The sequence below is a fragment of the Rattus norvegicus genome, chromosome 15, assembly GCF_036323735.1.
Source record: "Rattus norvegicus strain BN/NHsdMcwi chromosome 15, GRCr8, whole genome shotgun sequence".
NCBI classification, from domain to species: domain Eukaryota; kingdom Metazoa; phylum Chordata; class Mammalia; order Rodentia; family Muridae; genus Rattus; species Rattus norvegicus.
The window spans coordinates 15,122,606-15,139,884 of record NC_086033.1 but is presented as its reverse complement, the minus strand read 5'-3'; the positions used below and the strand labels follow the sequence as shown (position 1 = coordinate 15,139,884).

The following is a 17,279-nucleotide window of genomic DNA, read 5'->3' as shown; positions in this document are numbered from 1 at the left end:
CATTCTTAGTTTTGCTTGGCTGTGTTTCCTAAATGTTTACAGAGGACACAAAGTGTATCCCAACAATTAGCTCTAACGACTGTAACAATTAGGAGAAATCTATCACCCCTCTTTCTCAGGTCCCTTATAAAACAACCTTCCCGGATACTGAGTTCTGCTTTTCTAACTCGCCACACGTTTGTCAGGGCATAATGACAGCTCATTTCTGAATCACCTGAGTGAACAAGGGGATTTGTGGGATGGCACTCGTGACACAATGAGAAAGTTTGTTCAAGGCTGGGGTGAAGCTCAGTGGTAGAGCCCAGTATGTGCAAGGCTCTAGTTCAAAGGCTGGCACTCAGCAGAAGCTGAATTTTAAACTGTTACAACAAGTCTGTTTGTTTACCCAGGGGGTAGGGAGTGGGGGTAGGGGTGGGGGTGAGGGTGGGCTCAGGGGTGGGGCCAGGGATGGGGTTGGGAGGACCTGACAAGAACTAGGCTGAGCTTAGAGAAGCAACCAGAGGCCTCGATCCCATTCTGGCTTAATTCATTCTTGATCATTTCTCTTCTGCCTGCTTCTGAAGTATGTTTTAGCAAAAGTAAGAAAAAAAACCAGGCTACCATACAATGAGAAATATGAGCAAGCACCATCTTAACATCTTAAGCACCAGAGAGGGCCTCACACTCCTCAGAACAGGTATGGAGTTCCATTTAGCAAGAGAAACCAGTCATAAAAAGGGTTTGCATTCCAGTGTTAAGAGGAGAATAAGGAGGGCAGTGGCTAACACTTACCGGATGCTTCCTTAGTTCCTGATGCTGCATTCGGTCATGACATCTCACCCTCCTAACAACGAAATGCCCGGAGGAAGGTCCTGCTTATTATCACCCCTGTTACCTAGATGAATCAGCCAAGGCTCTGAGAGATTAAAACTTCTAACGTCATGCAGATCTAGGGGCACGGTCTATCTTCAACACATTGGAATTCCAGATACAAGGTGTTCAAGATGGCTACCGCTAAAGCAGAGAGAAGCCACCCTCCCAACATCTGGGGTGCTACACACCTCGCTTTTCTCTATTCGGACCTCAAGAACTTCAGCCTGTTGACCTGGAGACCCCTACTCACCTTTCCTCCCTCCTGCTTTCAAAGCCGCTCCCCTCACCTGGCAGTCGGTGGCCTACCTTTGGATTTAGTAATACAACGTTCTCCACACATTCAATCTTCCTTCTATTCCTTACTTCCTGAAGCCTTGTGGTTTCTATTCTGATTGACATATATTCACGCATCCAGGCCCTTATCATTTAATAAGGCTATTAAAACAAGGTCATCAGTAGATTCATATAGAAACCCAGAAAGCATATTTTAATAGGCAGAGGGTTCACGTTTCAAATTACCGCTTTGGAGGGAAATATTCACACCCAATTACTGTGCTGCCACGGAAAGTGAACAAATTCTCGATTTGAAAAGGGAACAGCAAATGGGAATCTGTGCAAGGCGGAGAATGCCAGGCGGCAGAGCCCCCCGAATCTGTCCACGCTGCCTGATTAAGCTCGCACAAGGCTGTGTGATAAGGGGCCTTTTCCTGATCTGATAACTACCAGGGAGAAGCCAAATGCAGAGTCTATCTGTAAATGCTTAATCCTCCAGAAGGCAGATTAAGTGTATAATTGACCTAGATAATCCATGTATCATCTCTAGTCCAATGTTCCCGGGTCTGGTTCACAGAGACACGGGGCCGGCAGAAGAAAGCTGGAGCGGATGCGGCATTACCAGCAGCGTGGACTCCGGCCAAGTTTGAGATGGCTTTTTAATCATTCATCTCTGAGCCTGTGAGGTTTAAGCAGATGAATTCACCCTAAGCACATCTCTTTTAATCCTGATTTTCTTCTCAGTCTGTGTCTTCAAGAAGTACAAGGAGAAAAGAAAACAAATTAATTTTTGCTTAGACCTGGAAATCTTAGGTGCTTCTCTTGATCTGATGTCTAATTTCGGAAAGCATGTTTCTTTCCTTTTTTCTTTTTTTTCTTTTCTTTTCTTTTTTTTTTTTTGTTTTGTTTTGTTTTGAGGGAGATGCTGAATTAATCACCAAAGGAGGAGGAAAGGCAAGCTCTCCCTCCAGCCTGAGCATCCGCTCTTAGCTGCTACTTTCAATTGCTACTTGCAATCTTCGCTTTTTATTTTCTTCATAAAAGCATCGATAAATGACAAGGAGGCAAGGCTTCCTCTCGAATCTTAGACTGATGCCATTTTCCTCTAATCATTCGGCTCCTCTGAAATGATTTTAACCCACCGCTACACTTACGACAGTCACCTAATTTAAATGTCTGATTATTTTATTTCTAAAGATTAAAATCTTATTTTCCAGCAAGTGAAAAACAATGTAATTATGCTTTTTTCTTTTTTTTTCTTTTTTGCCCAGAAAAATAAAACAAAGCAGATAAAGAACATTCCCTTGGCATCTAAAATAGCCTGGGGAAAGATTCTGGGATTCCTTTTCATCAGAATATTATTTTGGATTGATGAAGTCAGTCTTAAAGATGTATTATTAAACAGATACTATTGGTATTTTATAGAAAGAATCTCTAAACCAATTATGTTACTAAACAGGGAAACTTTCACTGGAAAAGAAATCTGTTTAGGCAGTATTATATCTAAATGCATTTCTCCAAAAAAACCTACAGAATGCTTGATTTTTTAAAAAAAATGATAGAGATGAATGTGGAGAGTCTGTCCTTAAGTTACGTAATAAAGTAGATACAGAACGCAGAGCACCACGCACGTACAGAGCCCAAATGCTGCTCTGATAATCTCTCACAAGCACCCGCTCCCAGCCAAAAGTACAGTGATGAAGCAGAGCGGGGAAAAACCAGCTCAGAAATCACCAGATAGGGACCTTGTTAAAACATAAAACGAGCCAATAGATGACCAGCTAGGATTCCAAGTGTTTCTCACAGACAAACATGTATTAAAAGCCATCCAGCCTTCCTGCAAGAGTGCACGCAGTAACAGGGTGGGAGGAAAAAAAAAAGATACAATACCAGAGAGCAAGAACTCAGGGGATTTATCAGGTAAATAAAGCTAAGGTTTGAAACACAGGAAAACACAACAAGGCCTCTCAGAACATGCTTCTGAAATGACAGATGCCAACAGGAACAGAACCGGAGAGACACGGCAGTCAGAACCAACAACCCCCAAACAGCAAACAATCTCAGAGATCTATATTTTTTTTCTTCATTCAAAATGTTAATTTGCTATTATTCATTTCTGCCATTTATCAAAATGCAACAATTTGGAAGAGAAAGCTCTCAGATCAACAAGTATTTCTCAAGAGGTTTCTGCCAATTGTTTAGGGAGCCGTCCAGGACCCCATCCATAGAGAGCCGGGTGGAGAGCGTTAGCTCGCGGTGATAAGAAGTGTGGACTGGTGGTAGCTTTCCCGAGACCCCTCTGCTTTGATATTCCCGTTACCAGTTCATCTCGATGGACACGAGAGTTTTACAGAGCACGTGTGCAAAGGAGTAAACACCATGCTTGAGGAAACAGAAGCCGAAAATAATCAAACATGTTGGTAATCTGATGATTTGCCGCTAGATTATAGAAAAACAGTACTGAATTAAAAACAGTACTGAATTAAATTACTGAAGCAGCATGGTAATGAAGCTTTTGAGAAGCTCTGGGTTTTTAAATGACAAATGTTTTAAATCCTTGACAGATTCAATAACTTTTTTTTTTAAACTACACTTAGGTTGCCTAGCACCAATAAATCCCGTAAATTAGGGGACCTGGTTATTTGGAGAACGAGGAAATAAATGGCCAAGAAATTCATGTCTAAATAAGCTTTTTTAAAAAGTGATTTTTTCCACCCTGTAAGGTTTGGGTGAAATGCATAGAATGGTTTCCACGGTTAGAATGGTAAAATCGTCCGCTCGGAGGAGGAGAGTAAAGATTGTATTGGGAGAAGAAAATTGGGGCAACCTGAAATTAAACTGCGGGTGTGGGGGCGGTTTCTCAGAGATTTGCTGCTGCCAGAGATGCTGGCTCAGTGGACTGCTACGAGAAGCTGGATGTACTTGTGAATTTTTGAACCCCCCCATCCCACCTCCTAGCCACATACACCCCAAGACAGAACTGTTCCTGCAAAGTACATCCTTAGGAATATTTCTTTTAATGATCGATTCACATTAAAGCCCAGAGGGCAAGTCCGCTTCCCCCATCTGTGCCAGACAAGGCTCCCTTTTAACTTCCAAATGAAGGTCTGGCTGCAGTTCCCTTACAAAGGGCCACCACTCAAAAGGCCATTTACCTCGCAGCCTTCAACGGGGAGACCTTCAAACAAAACTTTCTCCTTGCGTTTATAATTTTTCAAAAAGTAGCCAGAGGGCGGGCTCTTTGTCAGTGAAGAGACAAGCTAACTCAGAGATTAGGTATCCGGTTCTGTACTAGATGTTTTAAAGTTTCAGGGATCGTAAGTCATTTGTACACACATTCATAGAGGAACACACACACACACACACACACACACACACACACACACACACACATACACACACGCCAAAGCTGAATACCAGAAAATACCATCAAAGGGGAAAATAAACCCAGGCAACCCAGGCAACCTAGGCATTGAAAAGAGCCATCCACACTTTTTTCTTTTTCTTTTTTTTTTTTTGAAAATTTGAAGTTTGGAATTGGATTCAGTGGAGATGAGCAGTCCACAGCCCTAAGCATAGACCCGAGGGTGCTGCTGCTACTGCTGCTGCTTTCAATGCCTATTGGATGGGCAACAGCTCTCCAGACCAACTGGGCTCAGGCCTTTCCTAGAGCCATGCATGCAGAGAAGGGGAGGCCCCGCCGGTGAGCTTTATGCATGTATGAGGCATTCTCGGTGAATGTGGGCCATGCTAGAAGATGTACACAGGAAGATTATTTGATTCTAATTCATGCCACTTGATATAATGTGATAAAACATTTGACATGAGAGATAAGTTCCATTTTAATCCGAGAGAGGGCAAGTGGGAATTAAAAAAAAGTAAGGAAGGGTTTTTGTCCAAGGAAGGTGCGGCAGGGAGAGAGGGGTACAGGGCACAGAACAGAAGTGACTGGAAGAAGAGAAGAGAAAGAAAGACAGAAAGGAGCCTTTGGGACACACCAGGAAAGCCAATGAGCTGGAAGACAAAGCAGAGAAAGTCAGAAGCTGCAGAATCAGAGAACGGTGCCAACAATGAGCTCATTTAGCTACGGGACAAAAACATACAAAACACAGCATCAATTGGTGAACACAGTTACGGGAAAAATACAGAAACAAGGGTTCCACAGTTGAGCAAAACATTCATGTTCCGGCTGGCATTAAAACTACAAAAGCCTGGACAGGAGGGGCCCACATCTCAGGGGGCGGAAGTAGACGAGGACACCAGCCACCGTGCACTCTGGCCCAGTCTTCACAGGTAGATTTGGGGGCGGGGGGGGAGCTAGAAGCAACATACCTGGCTACATGAGGTAACCTGATCTACACTGGCTTCAGGCGGGCAGACAGTTTGAGACCTACGCGATTCCTTGTGCAGTGGATTACTTTGCAATGGCAATAAGTCTTCCTGAGAGCCACTTCTACGGGTGCATGGAAGCCTGCATTTTCTGTGTTTTGGTTTGGGTTGACGTGGTACTCCCTGCCCCACCTTTGGTTTTCACTGGATTTATGAGGTAGGTGAGTGGACAGAAATCACCACGAATTACAAAAGGGACTGACCAAGTGACTCACACCCAGGATGGATGATGCCTAGTCTTACAGAAGTGCTAACACGTTGGAAGACATAACAAGGTGACATTTATTGCACATCTGCATGCCACAGCTGGCATTAAGGAAGCACTACCCGCAGGACAGGTAGTGCTGGGCTCAGCATCACCAGTGGGAACATGTCCCTTACAAATGGCCAGATTGCAAGGAGGACAACGAGGATGGAAGAAGGTCTTTGCCAGTTCAAGGAGTCTGCCTCTCCAGCTCCATGCAGAATGTGCCTGCTTGCCGGGAGGCTGTGTGCCGTCCACATATCACACAGACTGGGACGCAGACACAGCCACACCAGGAGTGGGTGCAGAACAGACATGACACATAAGAGCCTAAGGCAGAGGGAGAGGAGAGATTCTTTTTGAATCAGGACCGATCCATTTTCTCAAAATGTGACTTATCCTCCTGTCTCTCATTTTGTCACATTTTGGAGGCTCTCCTCCTTGGGCTGCAAGGAGGAGAAGGCATTTACTTACATCAAATAACCTTTCTATATACATCTCCTCATTGACCTTATCACGAAGGACATCCTGAGAGTGGCGGACGAAAGTCACGTAGGCGTCGGCCACATCCATCCCGGGTTTCTGTAAAGAAATAGGAAAATATGCAAATGGATCTTCAGAACTTGAGGGTTCCTGTCAGCCCGATCGCCATCCCGCTTCCCACGCCTCCTGTGGCTTTCCCTCCATTTTCATGATCACCTCTGTCCAGATCTGGACCAGGAGTTAATATTACACCCTCATGCTTTTCAGAAGTCCTGAATGGAATTCTATAGGGTCTCTCCTCTCTCCTCTCTCTCTCTCTCTCTCTCTCTCTCTCTCTCTCTCTCTCTCTCTCTCTAACTTAGCTGAGAGACACAATTCTGGGCTACCCAGGAGGTGCTCTCTGAATTTATTTTAAACAGAAACTACTGTCAAAAAAATCAAGTGTATTTCTCTCTGTAAAACAAAACAGAAAACGCACTTCAGAAATCCTATTCTAATGACTATTCCCTTTAATTCAAGCCCCTCCAGAGGGTAGTTCAGTCTAAGAGCATCTGGTGTGTATCTGTGGGCACTTTACTCAGAGAAGACACTCAGGCGTTTGTCTTCTATCTCAGCCAGGTACTTTAGGCATGAAAAAAATGAATGAATGAATGAATGAATGAATGAAACAAAGAAAGGAAGGAAGAAAGAAAAGTAAGAAAGGCAGCGAAAGGAGGGTTTATTTTTAAATTAATTAGATTTTTCTGGAGAGGTAGCCAAGTTGTTCATCCCATAGGTAGGAAATGAGGCATTGTGAAAAAAAAAATAACATATGAATAAAACCGAACCAGAATGTACACTGCTTGAGATGTCAAAAATCAAAGTAATCTCCAAAGAAACCCATTAAAACACTGTAATACGGGTCATTAGGAGAGCTGCCACAAACCGCTTAAATTTCTACAGTAGAGATGTATGTTTGCTAATAACTATAAGATTAGTTTTCATTACTATGATTTACCTTAGATCACAAAGTATCATTTCTCTACAAGACGTGACTGTCAGGCACTGCAAATTGAAGTTAGTTAACACTTCTGTGTAATTTCCAGGGTGAAAATGAGGAAGGTTTGGAAACAGTAGGACTGTATTTTTTCCCCCCTCCCGATACAAAGCTTACAATTATCAAGCAAAGGGCCAATGCTTGGCCCCCGGGATACTAGTAACATTTCTTAACACATGCTGAAACAATGACAAGGTATTAATTTGAAAAACAATGAGGGACACCCCAAAGCCACAGTATCAAATGTTACACTTCTAAGCAATTTTCAGCAAACGCATGGAGCAGTTTCCATGATGGTCCTATAATTGGACCAGTTTTATGATACGGAAGAATAGTAGTTCTCCAATAAGATGGGACCAGTGCTAAGCAGGTTGGTCTCTCCTCCTTTTCGGCAGCTGCACATCCAAAGAGTAGGAATGGGATCCTTACCTGGGGAACCTGAGAAACTTATGACTAGTGTTTCATTTCTTCCCTGGGGTATTTGCAATATAGCCTTTTCCTGGGTGAAGTGAAAGTCAGACGTAGCCACCTCTTAGTAACTTACTCTGTTGGGAACAGTGCTTTATAATACTGAGATCTTTAGCAGGCCTCCTCTTTCAGGAAAGCTCACTTCCTTAAAAGGGCACATATTTGAGATGTAGAAGTCCTGATTAAAAAACATACTTGGTTCGACTCTTACTGATTTATTTATCCACCACTGCCCCATTTTACCAAGAGTTGATATTTTGTTGTGTGTTGACTTTGGGATTTTATCTGGCTTTTCCTCTTAGAACAAAAGTTCCATAAAGAGCAGAACTTTGATTAATTTTTCATTATATTCTTAGCACACAGGAAAGATGCCTGGTACCTAGTAGGTACTCTGTAAACATTTGCTGGATGGAGAGATCTAGGAATGAATGACCAAACTCGCTGGTAACGTCCCTTTTAGAGTGCTCCATTCTACCCTGTGGACTATTACTTCATCACAAGGTGAAACTTACACAAATCACTTGAACATCTATGGGCCACAGAGTGGGGTTAGTATTTCTATATCTGACCTTCAAGGACTATGACTGGCAGCTATAATAATGTATATTAAATATCTTAAAAGCTCTATATTGCAATATGAATTTATACTGCTATGACCCCTCTCCTTGATATTCAATTTTACTATTAGCATCTACTTTAGACTCAGAAAGAAAGGGGATTTTATGGAAACAATAAAGAGGTACAAATGGAGTCTCTGCACAATTAGTTTTCTGTCCTGTTCACAACTGCCTTCCTTTGATAGGAGTACCACATCTGATTCAAACGAGTGGGGCTTCTATCTCTTGATGAACTAGGAATGGAGGAGAGGGAAGGAAATTGTCTGGGAATCTTGTGCTAATGAGACAGTGCTATTCTGGGAAGACAGACTGCCAGCCACATCAGATACTCATGCTCACCACCTGTTGGGACTCCTGGGGTAAAGGACTGCTGTCCCTATATCTTGTGAAGACTGATGGGGAGCAAATCACTATGTTGACACCATAGCCACTTAGTCATGGTGATGAGCATGGGTCCCTAAGACAAGATTCAGTTACAATTAGGACATCGTTTAAAATGGCCGGGGTATAAAAGGCAGGAAACACACATAATGAATTTTAAATATTTGTTAAGTATTATTAAGTATTAAACTAAAATCAAAAGTGTTGACAGATAAGATAACTGACTTCTAAGTATTAGTTACAAGCTAAAAATCATACCCGGCTGAACAACTAATGTCACTAGATAAGTTAGGCATTGTATCAGCACATAATTTAGAAATAAGGACACCAATGGATTTGGTCAAATGGGACATTCTCATCCTTGCCAGTCCCTGCCAGATAGTTCTAGGCAGGGAATACAAACTGTAATTTTTGGCATCTTAAGTAAGCTTTGGTATGAATGCCAATTGTACAAGAGAGGATCAAATACTAGATTTAAGAGAAAGAAATGTTCTGAGTTATGGGGAATAGTGACACTTTCTGCTAGTGGGACTCGGTAAGCAAAATCTCTCTGTGGTAATAAACTCATGGTCTGCACATGGCACTAAATTCAAACTGTGTTGGAAAGCTCACAGTGCAACACAAAGAGTGTAGAGCTAGACATGATGTGAGGTGATTGCATTTGGGTTTTTAAGACTGGCTGCAAATGCTGAAGGGCCAATGAAGCTTTATAGAAATGGTGCCTGGGTCCACAGACTCTGTTTTAATTTGTCTGCCAAGCAGCCCTGGAAACAACACCTTAAAAATAAAAAAAAAATAAAAAAAAGAGAAAAACCAAACCAAAACCTCCAGGTGTTTCAGGTCAAGAATTACTGGTTTAGCCCACAGGTTTTCATACTTTGACAGAAGAATGGGAAACACATTTTAGAAAGAGAGTTGAAAGGCTCCACCTCAGAGCTACTGGATTAGGACCATTTGTGATGAGAGCTGGAAATCTAAGACAATGTCATCAAATAATGCCCCAGTTCTTGCCATGTCTTTCTGCTGTACATCCTGGTATGGGCAGCAGTGACTAATAGGTAAGCGTGTATGGTAGTGAAGTGGTTCTTTAAAACCCCAAATGACTCACCCATCCTCCCACCCAACACCAACCTACCCACCAACTCTCTTATTTACACCACTTTAACATGTGCAAACACTACTGGAAGGTTGATTTTGTGCACATTGTCTCTTGGGAACTAGAGCAGACAGGCTCAACCACCAACCCCAGGCTGCTGACCTTTCACTGCCTTCTTCCTGCCTCGGTGACCTTGCACATAGCATTTAACATATCAGGTGCTCCAGTTTCCTTTTCTGATGAACAGGAGGAAAGGAATGCTGGCCTCTTACAGGACTGCCTTCAAAAGTAAATGGTTCTTTACTGAATGTAAATACTACATAGTCACATGTATGTTGTGTGGAATCATTTTCTTTTTTTTTTTGGAGCTGGGGACCGAACCCAGGGCCTTGCGCTTGCTAGGCAAGCGCTCTACCACTGAGCTAAATCCCCAACCTGTGGAATCATTTTCTATGGAATTATTTATTTTCTGTAATGTTTAGTAGACTGCTGCTGTCCATAAAAGTATACATTTAATCGGTTTACCTTCAACGTGTGGCATTGTCCTAAGCCATTAGCTATTGGTACAATTATGAGTTTGGTCTACTTGGTATATTCTTTTCTAGTAGTAGAATAATCACTCGACTAGCTAAGCATGTGTCTATTAACCAGACTCATCTTGTAGTGGGGCAAAGGGTTTAAGAGCATAGTTCGTAGTATGAGCTTCACCGCTGTCAGCTGCCTGGCCCTCCTAGAGCGAGGAAGACTCCATTTCATTTTCCCCATCTTTCAAATGGAGAAATTCCAAAGATTAAGTGTCAGTGGGCCTAAAACAATGGTGGGCACGTAATGAGTGAGTCAGAGGTGGCCATAATTACGCCCTGAGTCATTGGTGGAAGATAAACCATATTAGGGGCTATGCTGTGTCATTTTCTTCTGCCCCTCCAGACAGAAACTCTGCTAAGTCATTTCTGTTCTTTTATATCCTCTAGTTTCCAACATAGCATCACCCATGGACAAGAAAATACTCACTACCATCGAGTCCATTTTACCCCATCTTCAGAATAAAGCTAGACCTGACCTGCAGAATTATTAGGTTGGGGCATAAAACATTGCCAACGTTGAGCCTTTTCTGACTTTCTAAAATGTTACTCTCATGTGGTTTGATGTTAACCCTGATGCTAAATCAAATTTCTTCACATCTTGAGCCTCACCTGAATAGAATAGCCTTAAACTATTGTTGCTACCTGATTGCCTCTCAGGTTTGAGGCATAAGCTGAAAGACATCAGAACTCTGTGTTGGGAGCTAGGCATTTGCATTTCTGACACCCTTAAAGCCCGGGGAAGGACAGGGCTAAGGCAGCAGTCATCCATCCTTTGCTCTGGGTGTCACCACATCCCGAAATGCCCTTAACTGTATCAATGTCTACTGAGGGCTTGGAAGTGCTGTGAGGTCCACACGTGTAGCATTATTTAGTGCACGCAGCACGCCTAGCTGTGAGGTATCTTCATTTTAAAAGTGAATTGCATGGACGGAGATTCCACAGAAAGGGAGAGTTTATACTAAAGGGGCTTAAAAGAGAGAAATGCTCTGCTGGTTGTGGTTCTGTGAGCCTTTTCTCTTCCCCATTTCCAGCCTACAGGAAGGAGTCAGGGCCCCTTGATGAGAGGCATTGTATAAATTCAAACATAATTATTGATTGTACATTCTTTCATTAAACAAACAAAATGCATGCTAATGCTACAGTCACTCCAATTTTCCATTTTGTCTTCCTTTGAGGAATAAGCCAATAAACCATTACACACTTAGCTTCCCGGGGAAATGAATTTAAATGTTAATATAAATCCTTTTAGAAAAAAACAAATTTTCACAAATAAGTATTTGAACAAGGAGGGTACTTAACCACGTTCAGAATGAGAACAACGGCTCAGGACCAGCCCCTCGGCGACTCTTGAGATAAGCTCCTAAATTTAATATTTTATAATAGACTCACACTTCTTTTGTTAGAAATGGAGAAACAACTTCATTTTCTTTCCCCCTTTATAGGAATATATTTAAAAATCTCTCCAATTTTATTTTGCTAATAGGCAGGGCAAAGTCCGTCTATGAACGCCTTCTGATTTGTCTCAGGTAATCCCACACGTTAGCATTCATGTGTAGTACTTAACCTCAATTTAAATGTAAATTTTGGGCAACTTCAAGTGCCTTCTCTGTGAACTTTGAGGGTTCTCTTCATTAATGAGGCCAGTACTAATTATGGACAGTTTTGTAAGTTTTCCTTAAAATAATTGCAGAGTCGACCCCCAAATGAACAAATTCAGAATTTATTTGCTTAAATTAAAAAAAAAATACTGGAACCCTTGTTCTTGAAATTTATAACTGAGGGCTGTAAGGGGTGCATTCTAGATGAGCAGAGAGTCATGGGGAACCAGAAGAACAAAAGCCAGAGGGAGCTGAGTTAACCCACATACTGGTCCCTCCTTTCTGACACAGGAAACCACATGCCTTCTCATTGGAGAAACATGGTCCCCATCTTTTCCTTTAAGGGTCCATATTAGAAATACAGAGCTTTGGGGCAAGGTATGAAGACTGAATCCATAGTGAAAGCAAAGCACAGAAACAGATACCATCAAGCAAAACACGATGCTCACATACTCATGGGCAGGACACTGAAGAGGACACAGGCTTTTAATGCCAACTGGGTACAGCTGCAGGCGGTTTTGGCCTATTAAAATTGGCCTGGTCTACATAGGGAATTCTAGGCCGGGCAGAGATACAGAGAAACTCTGCCTCAAAAAACCCGAATCAACAAACCTCCAACAAGACCCCATGGAACTAGAAAAATGAAATCAACCCAAGCCCAAGCAGTGATGGATGTTCAGGTACTCACAGGTACGTCCACATACTTAGATGCTGCCTTCACCTAAGGAAGAAAGAGAGCAGACATTAGCAAGTGTGTGTGCTTCCTCTCCACAGCTCAGACATTATCTGATATCAGATGACATGCCTATGCCAGTCCACGGAGCTGTCCAGGAAAAACAAAAAGATAGTAAAAAAGAGGATTATTCCACTTTTTTCCAAGCCATGATCGCTGTTTGGGGATACTAAGGAGTTTTACAGGTTTAGGGTCTCTAGCTGGTACAAGAGTTTAGCATTTTTCACCCTTCCTTTAAAATAGAGAGAGGTGACCGTTTAAACCTGGACTTACTGGGAGAATGCTCTCACATCTATATTCATAATCAAGAGTGTCAGCATCCCCGGCACCTTGGGTTTTTATAATTTGGCTGCAGGTGGTCCTGAATTCTTCCATGCTTAGTGTCTAATAGTTCAGATTTTGAAGTAGAAGGGATGGGGTGAATCCCTTAGCATAACAGACACGCATGGTTTGCCACAAGGTTTTCAAGCAGAACTTTTTGGGCTATCCCAAAGCTGCTGCTGTATGACTTTTGGCTTTAGGCACTAAAAACCCACAAGGAAAGCACAGGGTATAGTTACGAAATTCACTTTTGGGGGTCAGAAGTAGTGTTAGAACAAGGAGTGTGGACTCAGACCTGCGTTCCAGTCCAGAGCTACCACATGCACACTCTATGACACACTGGTGACTTTAGCTCTTCCAGTCTGCAAGCAGGAGATCCTAATCGTTAGGAGTCCAGACGCTGACATGGCATGAAACCCCACCAAGTCCAGGGATGCCATAAGCATTGAACCATCTAGAGTTAAGTTCTGATAAGCAAATCTGGGTGAGTTCCAGGTGCTTGGGAAATCTAGTGTAGAAAGACTTCCACCTTGAGAATCAAAAGTTGCTTCTGCCATGGGGGAAATCCTGCCAAGTCTCTTAGGCTGCTTTCTAGAGTTCTGGAACAGGACACAAAGCTGTGTACTCTGTATGACTGGTGGTCTGATGACAAGAGGAAACAGGAGAACGTGTGGTAAGGTGGGGCATACTTGCATTCCTCGGCTACTTCACGGCAACTCGTGCTTCCCCTTCTCTACTAAGGTCATAGCACCTTGATGGTTCTAGTTTCCTCTTGCTACAGCTTCTCTGAGAGTGTGCCCATTTAATTTCAGTGACAACGATCACAATTATCATTTGGTTTCTTACGGATCAGCGTCTGACCTTCTCAAAATGTCACTCAAGCAAAGACTAATTCAGCCTAGCTTAGCTGTCTCCGTTATACAGGCTGTGTGGCTTGGAAAGGGAACTCTGGAGGGCAGGAACCAGAAGGAGAACATGTGACCAGTGCTGGCTTAACCTCCTCAGGGAGGCGAAGGAACAAATGTAATAGACCCCAAACCACTGCTGTGATCAATACAGCAGTGGTTAGAGTTGAATTCTTTGTAAAGACTGCTAGGCGAAGAGACCCTCTATTGGTACATAAAGTGAATCCATTCTATAAATCTGTCTGCTCCATTCCTATTCCAAAATCTAGCAGATCATGCAAAAAGGTGGTTTGCCCCCCCCGCATTTCCCCCACATACAATATTATCTACAAATTACTAGATGTTTTTCACTTTGCAAAATATCTTGATGGGCTCAATTTATGTCTCCATGTTCTCAGTCACAAGACAGAGAAGTTGTGGGTACATGCACTGCTCTGAGCCCAGGCTACCGGTCCAGAATTTCCCTATGATCAGGGAAAAGAAAGTCATAGGGGCGGAAGCATCAGTGGTCAGAGCGGGTGCTGGCAAAAGAGCCGTTCTCAGTGAGAATTCACCTCCTTTGCTCTGTCAAGTTGACGCTTGGCAGTTGGTAGGAGTTTTGCTACAGCTGAAATGATCAACCTTTAAACACGCCTACTCGCCATTTACCACTAACACACAGTTCCAAACCAGAGAGTGACACCAGTCAAATTCTGTTCCTTACAAATTCTATTTCTTTGGGGAGGCCAGGCAAGCTTGTGATATGAATGAAAACTTCATGTACCCTTATATGGTAGCAGTCTCCAGTCCCAGCTTAGACGCGCATGCACATGTGTGTACCTGTGTGCATGTGTGTGTGCAGTGTGTAGACCAGAGATTAACACTAGGCACCTTTGCCAATCACTCTCCATGCAATTGCTTTTTGAAGCAGGGTCTTTCACTGAACTTGGAGCTCAGTGGTCTGGCTAGGCTGACTGGCGTGCAAGCCCTAGATATCATTCTGTCTTTCCTTTTCCAGTACTGGGACCACAGGAGGAGGATGCTGAATCTGTCTTCCATGTGGACACTGGGAAGTGAGCTCAGGTCATCGGGCTTTGTGAGCCATCTCCTCAGCCCTTTTTATCTGGCCATTCATCAGGTCTCACTGACCTTTCCATATCCATATCATAACAGAAAAAAGAATAGTTTGGGGGAAAGTGTACTCCTATCGTGATGTGAGGGGTGGCAGATTATTGTTTTGGGTTCTGGCCATTTAGAAAGAGGCTGAGGGTAGAGGTGAAGGAGGCCAGAGGTAGAGTCTGGAGGGGAAGTGAAGCAAAAGATTCCATGCTTGGGAAATGAATGGCAAGTATTAGAGCCTAGAACCTTCTAGTAGCCTATTGAAAGAGCATCCATGTTGACTTCAGATTTGTATGACAATTCCAAAACAACCAATCAGGGCAAGGTTGGAAAGTGATGGGGCCCCAGGTCTGCCCAGTGAGTATCATCCCAGTAGAGACGTGAGAGATGGCAGAGAGCCTTCTCTGGGGGCTCACGTCTTCTCTCCACTAGGAATAAGGTTGCAGACCTGTTTCTTTACCTTTACAAAGGCCTTTCCTTCTCATTTTAGGTAGGAAATGGTCAATAACCCCTCTTCCTTCTTTTCCTCGACTTTTCCTTTCTCCCTTTTTAAAAAAAGCATCAGGAGGAGACACTAGACTCAGGCCCTAGGACACCTTTCTTTGTGTAATGCCAGTAGAGCAGTCTTTAAGCCCTGGCATTCTTTGCAGTTTCATGCCTTCAGGCCAGTTGCATCTGGGTAGAGAGGCATGACCAGATCTCCCCAGTCCCTAGGACTCTGGATTCATTGTACAAACTCCCAAGTCTGCAGGCTGTGGAGCGACTCAGTTGGTAAAGCAGGAAGACTTGAGTCTGATCCCCAAAGCTCATGTCAAAAAAGAGGTGGAAACTGAAGGAACCTCTGGGACTCTCTGGACAGCAAGCTGAGCCAATCAATGACTTCCAGGGCAACCGATGAGAAACTATCTCAAAATAAAGTGGGTAGTACCCAAGTAATGACATCTGAGGTTGGCCTTTGGCCTTCGCACCACAACCCCGACCCCATGTAATCGACCGTTGAATACACACACACACACACACACACACACACACACACACAACATTATTATCTGAGAATGAACTAGGCACTGCCTCTGAATCAAATAAATGACAGCTATCCAAGTCTATTGTCTGTGATATATGATATACATTCCTTAATGGGTAAAAGAGATTTCTTTCCAAAGCAAACTTCTGTCTTTAAGGAATTTTCATCAGTGGTTATCAAAACACACACTCTCTTCTCTCTCTCTCTCCCTCCCCCCCTCTCTCTCCTGCAATATCTTTAATATCTTTTCTTTTTTTAACTTTGTAAAAAGCCTTCTTGTCATCCAAGAGTTTGGGTTCAGGACTGTCTGGGTTAGGAGTCTGGCTTTTAGTCCACTTTCTAGCTTGGTGCCTTTGAGCCTCCTTTGTAAGTGGGCCAGTAATAATGTTACTCAAAGGGATGCCAGAGACTGAGTGAGCCGATCTGGCCAAGTCCATCCAATCATGTTAATAGTACTAAGAGCAGCTATTGTTACTGGACCTGCTGGGAACAGTGGCTTACTGCAGAGAGTGGATACTCCTCACTCTGCTGGTAGTAGCCAGTCAGTGCCTCTATTCTATGGCAATTTCTTGCTATGGAAAGGAAGCTGGGATCACCCAGAGTACTTATCAGGTATCTGAGCCGATTCTGAGGCTGGAGAACACAGGCAGAACCCTATTCGTCCTCAAAGCATGTCCAAATATTTCCAAGTACTTTGGGTATTAGCTCAGGTCTCTGCCTCAGATATGTGCTTAGTGAAACTACCTTTCCTTCTCTGGGACCCAGTTGTGTGCTGACAGGGAAGAAGAAGGACTTGCCCTCAGGCACTAGGTGTGCATCACTTCAGAGCAGGCGTTCACTCGCCCTCAAAGGAGAGACAGGAAGTTTAGCTTCATCTGGCCCTATTTTCCTGGGACTCTTTCTGGCCAGCCTTCTCATGGGACCACCATCCCCTTCTTTGGCAGGATTTCTTAGCTCTCTGATCCTGAGTCCCAGGCAGAGCCAATCGTGGGAAATAGGAACAGAAAAGGAGATGTAGATCAAGAGAGGCCACGGAAGTGGAGCTGGAACTCACACGTCCACAGGCCTGCAACTAAGTCACAATAAAACAAAGGCCACAGCTAGAGAACAAAGGTCACAGCTATAGAAAAAAGGCCATGAGCCCAGCACTTTGATGACATCCAAACACATAATCACT

At 43.3% G+C, this 17,279-nt stretch overlaps 1 protein-coding gene across 14 annotated transcripts in view; it reads right to left on the bottom strand.

Annotated features, from left to right (window-relative positions):
- Cadps (calcium dependent secretion activator) overlaps nt 1-17,279 on the bottom strand; it is a 454,141-nt gene that overhangs the window by 33,334 nt on the left and 403,528 nt on the right. For all 14 annotated transcript variants that reach the window (XM_039093071.2, XM_063274046.1, XM_039093064.2 and 11 more), the window contains 2 exons: nt 12,710-12,742; nt 6,233-6,340 (listed from right to left, as the gene is read on the bottom strand). In XM_039093071.2, the coding sequence (XP_038948999.1) occupies nt 6,233-6,340; nt 12,710-12,742 (141 nt within the window). The remainder of the gene's footprint in view (nt 1-6,232; nt 6,341-12,709; nt 12,743-17,279) is intronic.